Source organism: Triticum urartu, chromosome 2 (assembly GCF_003073215.2).
Source record: "Triticum urartu cultivar G1812 chromosome 2, Tu2.1, whole genome shotgun sequence".
In the NCBI taxonomy this organism is placed as follows: domain Eukaryota; kingdom Viridiplantae; phylum Streptophyta; class Magnoliopsida; order Poales; family Poaceae; genus Triticum; species Triticum urartu.
In genome coordinates this window covers 325,844,821-325,850,820 of record NC_053023.1, presented here as the reverse complement: position 1 = coordinate 325,850,820, position 6,000 = coordinate 325,844,821, and the positions used below count along the sequence as shown (strand labels likewise).

At 47.8% G+C, this 6,000-nt stretch overlaps 1 protein-coding gene across 1 annotated transcript in view; it reads right to left on the bottom strand.

The window, feature by feature from the left end:
• Window positions 1-1,390: 1,390 nt before the first annotated feature.
• LOC125536531 (AAA-ATPase At3g50940-like) overlaps window positions 1,391-6,000 on the bottom strand; it is a 33,003-nt gene continuing 28,393 nt past the window's right edge. The window contains exon 3 of the mRNA XM_048699766.1: window positions 1,391-1,756. Coding sequence (XP_048555723.1) covers window positions 1,391-1,756 — 366 coding nt within the window. The remainder of the gene's footprint in view (window positions 1,757-6,000) is intronic.

The following is a 6,000-nucleotide window of genomic DNA, read 5'->3' as shown; positions in this document are numbered from 1 at the left end:
TATCATTCCTCTTCTAACCGGAGTGCTGACCGAAGTTGTTCTTCATTGTTCCTCTTTTCTAATGGAGTGTTTTCAACTTCGTTCATCTCCGTTGTATTCTTTTCTCAAATGGGTCTACCTCTCAAGGTTCGTGGTTCACTCGTTTGTCAAAGAAGCAACTTAGCTTTACCTCTTCTTTTTTTATTTGTCGTTTTTCCTCCGGTGCCATTCTAGATCTCGGGACGAGATCCTCTCGTAGTGGTGGAGTGTTGTAACGCCCCGAGACCGTTGTGTCAGGTGTCTTCCTGTTATTCGATGTTGTTGCCATGTCATTTGCTTGTGTGTTGCATCTTATCATGTCATCATGTGCATTGCATCATCATGTTTTAAAACTTGCATTCGTCCGGGTTCTAAGAGTTCTCTCTGTTGTCCGTTCTGAGCCCAACCACACTTGCACGCGCCCGCGGCATGTCCGAAATAGTATTTTATAAGTGTTCGGAAAATGTTCTCGGAATGGGATGAGAGTTTATGTGTGGTCTTATTTTAGTGTAGCTAGACCGCCTGTCAAGTTTCAACGCATTCGGAGTTCGTTTGATAGCCCAACCATTAAACTATAGCGGCAATATAGTCGGTCAAATCGTCGGACGTTTTCGGTCTCCGGAAACAGTCGTCGAGCCTCCCTCGCTTCTCTTCTCTCAGCTCGAGACCATCTACACAGCTCACTACCTACCGCCAGGCCTAACCTAGGCTCTCTCGTCAATCCGCTATCAACCACCAGGCCCCGAAACCCTCTCTGCACAGTGCATCGAACCTCTCGCGCGCGTCCGAAAATTGTCCCGAACCCGACCCGGACAGTCGTTACCGCTTGGTCCGGAACATCCCCAAACATCTACAAAATATCATCATTTTATTTATTGGACTCCCTAGACTATTTATTCTCGTCCGTGTGTTTTCGATCGGAAGGTCCAAACCCTCTCCTTTCCCTATATAAATAGTCCACCCACATGCCTATTTGGACAAACCCTAGACCAACTCCCTAAAATCCCTCCACCCCGCCGTCAGACCAGTCCACCTCGGGATCCTCGCGCCGCCAGCTCGCACCCACCATGCATCCAATCCTGCAGCCTCCACCATCCCTGGCCGTGAGATCATTGATCCAACAGCCTCTCTTGCGCCCCAGTTTTCCCCAACGCCCGTGCCCCGCAGCTGGCTCCGATCCAGATCGAGGCGAGCTCGTCACCGAGCCCCATGGAGCCGCCGTTCACGTCTGCTGCCGGCGACCGAACCTTCAGTTAGAGAGATGAGCGCTCCTCCTTTTCCTTTCCATTCCTTCCCCTGTTTCTTCTCTCCGCTGAGCACTCCCTGTGTCTTGGGTCGTTAACAGGAGGAGCCCCGCAGCCAGCGACCTCATCTACGCCGTTCCCATCATCGAGACCCCGCCGCCGCCAAGTTCCTTGCCGGGAGCGGCGCCGCCCGGATCTGGTTGTTTCTGCGCCGTCCGCACCCCGGTCTCACCATGGACGCGCCTCTCTATGGCCGGAGCCCCACGACCCCGCACCGAGTCCCTCGTCGTCGCCTCTACTTCTTCCGGAGCCTCCATGGATGCCAAGTCGCCGGCCTCCTCCGCGACCTTGCGTTCCTGGCCAGATCCCGCCGGTTGGGCCTCGTCCCCGGCCACCGGCAGCCTCGTCGGAGCCCACCTGCGCTGTCCGCATGTCCCTGCGTAGCCGTTGCTCCAAACCTTTCGCTGCTCTGCTTGCGCGTCTGCTCCTGCTTCCTGTCGAACAGAAGGACGCGCCCACAACCGCTGCCTCGCTCGCCTGTTTGACCCCGTCCCAGCGTGGATCGGTCAACTCCATCCCCTGGGCCGACCCATCTCTTCCTCACTCGGCCCAGCCCGAGCTGACCGCTGGGTGAGGAGGCCCTCTAGCCCCTCTACTCTGTTGGGCCAGCCTCCAATTTCGGCCCGATGTATTTTTTTCCCTGTTCTGCGATTTTGTTCTTTATTTCAGAGACACCATTTTTACAGGAAACCCCCTAGACAACTTGCATATAATAATTCACAATTGGTGCATTGGATTAAAATGAATTATATAGGAAAAATGCTTACAATTATGTGTAGGTTAATTATATCCAAATTTCATGCATGTTTGAAATGTTTAAAATGGCTGTTTATTTAAATTTGCCCAATGACATGTTAAAATAGTTTATTTCATAACTTAATAACCGTAGCTCGGTTTTAAATAATCTTTATATGTAAATGGGGTAGAAAAATGCCTAGTTTAACATGGTAGCCTTACTTTGCATGTTTAACAACTCTAAAATATGGTTTAGGGCAGAACAGTACCAAACCTAATATATGCATATGGGGATTTACCGGAATTGTTGTTCGTTGCTTCCGGCCTCATTTAAACTTGCCTAGTTAGGTAGTTTTATTATGCTTCACCCTCTTGCCATGTTAATCAACATTTAATCTTGTTGGGTACATAAACAAGAGAGAACTAAATAAGTTATGTGGTGTTTTCTTCATATTGAGCTCCATTTAATTTGTAGGATTGTTTTTGCATCTTGCCATGCCATGTATCATTAAACCGGACATGCATCATACTTGGTTGTGCATAATGCCATGTCCATGTGATGATTGTTTACTATGTTGTTTGCTTTCTTTCCGGTGTACTTCTTCATTCCGGTAACGTCGCGTTTGTGAGGATCCGTTCAACTACGTCCGTTTGTCTTCTTCATGGACTCGTTCTTCTTCCTTGCGGGATTTCAGGCAAGATGACCATACCCTCGAAATCACTTCTATCTTTGCTTGCTAGTTGCTCGCTCTTTTGCTATGCCTATGCTATGATACCTACCACTTGCTTATCATGCCTCCCATATTGTTAAGCCAAGCCTCTAACCCACCTTGTCCTAGCAAACCGTTGTTTGGCTATGTTACCGCTTTGCTCAGCCCCTCTTATAGCGTTGTTAGTTGCAGGTGAAGATTGGAGCTTGTTCCATGTTGGAACATGGATATTTTGTTGGGATATCACAATATCTCTTATTTAATTAATGCACCTATATACTTGGTAAAGGGTGGAAGGCTCGGCCTTATGCCTGGTGTTTTGTTCCACTCTTGCCGCCCTAGTTTCCATCATATCGGTGTTATGTTTCCGGATTTTGCGTTCCTTACACGGTTGGGTTATAATGGGAACCCCTTGACAGTTTGCCTTGAATAAAACTCCTCCAGCAAGGCCCAACCTTGGTTTTACCATTCGCCACCTAGGCTTTTTCCCTTGGGAGTCGCGCATCCCGAGGGTCATCTTTATTTTAACCCCCCCCCCCCGGGCCAGTGCTTGTCTAAGTGTTGGTCCGAACTAGATTCCTTTGCAGCGCCACCTCGAGGAAACTTGAGGGCTGGTTTTAGTTGTACGGAGCGCTCATCCGGTGTTGCCCTGAGAACGAGATATGCGCATCTCCTATCAGGATGTCGGTGCATCGGGCGGTCTTGCTGGTCTTGTTTTACCTGTCGAAATGTCTTGTAACCGGGATTCTGAGCCTGATCAGGTCTTCCCGCTAGAAGGAATATCCTTCGTTGACCGTGAGAGCTTGTGATGGGCTAAGTTGGGACACCCCTGCAGGGATTTGAACTTTCGAAAGCCGTGCCCGCGGTTATGGGCAGATGGGAATTTGTTAATGTCCGGTTGTAGAAAACGTGAAGTTGACCTTAATTAAAATACATCAACCGCGTGTGTAACCGTGATGGTCTCTTATCGGCGGAGTCCGGGAAGTGAACACGATGTTGGAGTAATGCTTGACGTAGGTTATTCTAGGATCACTTCTTGATCATAGTTGTTCGACCGTGCTTTTGCCTTCTCTTCTCGCTCTCTTTTGCGAATATGTTAGCCACCATATATGCTAGTCGCTTGCTGCAGCTCCACCTCATACCTTTTACCTTTCCTATAAGCTTAAATAGTCTTGATCGCGAGGGTGCGAGATTGCTGAGTCCCCGTGACTCACAGATACTTCCAAAACCAGCTTGCAAGTGCCGTTGAACCGTGTAGATGACGCAACCAAGCTCACGGAGGAGCTCGATGAAGACCTTGTCCTTTATCTTGTTTCGTTTCTAGTTGATCAGTAGTGGAGCCCAGTTGGGGTCGATCGGGGATCTGTATAGCTTTTGGGGCAGTCTTCTTTTATTTTGGTTCCGTAGTCGGACCTTGATTGTATCTGGTTGATGTAATGCTTTGTTCATGTAATTGTGTGAAGTGGCGATTGTAAGCCAACTATGTATCTCTTTCCCTTATGTATTACATGGGTTGTGTGAAGATTACCTCACTTGTGACATTGCTTTCAATGCGGTTATGCCTCTAAGTCGTGCTTCGAGACGTGGGAGATATAGCCGCATCGAGGGCGTAACAATAGCCTTGGTCGATATCTGCCGGTTCAAGATCTGGAATCCACGCCTTGGCCCGGATTAGCGCGGTCAGAGCACCTGACCTTGTGGCTGATCTCTTCAGCTCATCCAAGTGGGCAGGCAACATGGCCAGCTTTTCGATGGTTTCTTTTATCAGCGTTGGAGGAGGCTTGTTATAAGCTGCAGTGCAAATTGCTCGCTGGGATCCAGAATACAGCTGTTCTATCAAAGTATAGGCGCTTTAAGCTTCATCCGCATGTCGGCACCCAGATGAGTGATGCGGGTTCTTGTCATGGTAAAGCATCAGTAAACCGGTTATTGATAAGACATTATGAATCGGAAAAACTTCATATGAGGATACTCACCAAATACAGCAGAGGTCATGGCATTAATCTGCCATTTTAAGCCGGTCAGTTCTTCAACCACCGGCTTTAGGGCTGCTTCTGCGTCTTCGGCCTTCTTTGTTAAACTGGCCTTCTCTGTCTCCCAATCTGCACACTCTTTGTTAACGGTTTCTTTCGGCTTCTCTATGGCTGCTAAGGCATTCGTCAACTCTTCCTTGGCCTTGGAAGCCTCCGCTTTCTGAGATTTAATGTTCTCCTAAAGGTCAGCGGTTTGAGCATCCTTCTTATTCAGCTCGGCCTACAAAGGCAAGATATATCATCAATGGGCTATGTATATTTGAAGTACCAAGCGTATAACAAGTTATGCACTTTGTACTTGGGGGCTAATGCCTATTTGCTCTATCATCAATTTTTTTTGCAAAGTCTCAAGTACAATGCAAGAATTATCCTTGACACTTGGGGGCTAATGTACATTTGTTCAAATCGGAGCATTGGTTAAAATCCCGGTTCACCTTGGAAAGATAAACCGACCCTTGGGGACTACACAGATGAAAACTACAGGAATACAACGATAAAGTACCGGTTTATTTCAAAGGATCACCTGACATATGGAGGATAAGCATGCAAGGGTTGAGATATTACAAAGTCCCGATTTATGATTGCTATCATAAACCGGCCCTTGGGGGCTACTTGAGTTGGTATTTACAAATTGGATTTATGAAAGGAAAAGTGATGAAAATACCTCATAGCGCTTCTTCATCCGATTCACCAAACCGGCTTCATAGTCACGGTTTGAGCGCAGACGGTTTAGAAAACCAGAGTGGAGTTCTTGAGCACTAAGATGGGCATAACTGGATAAATCGGTGCTCCATTTGCCTTTCTCCATAGCAACACGCTCTTCCTTGGCACTATGTTTCGCCAAAATAACAGGATGGCCAGGAGAGGTGTGACCAATACCAGTAATGATAACCTCGCCTTCTTTGTCTCCAGCAGCCTTTTCTGGAGTTGATGGAATGTCAGTAGTTCTCACTGGACTAGAAGGTCTGTCATCAGTCCGGATTGGATTTGCCGGTTCATCATCTAGCACAGCAGTATCAACTTATGCTTGTTCATCAGCATTATGATCTTGAGGGGGTGGTTCATCAAATGTGGCCTCAGTATTTGGACCCTCCGGTTCTGTAGTTTGCTCCGGTTCAATAACCACATGGTCTTCGGGCGGATTATTCACCCGAGCCTTTTTACTGGGTCTGGCTTTGGCGCTAAAACAAAACAAGATGC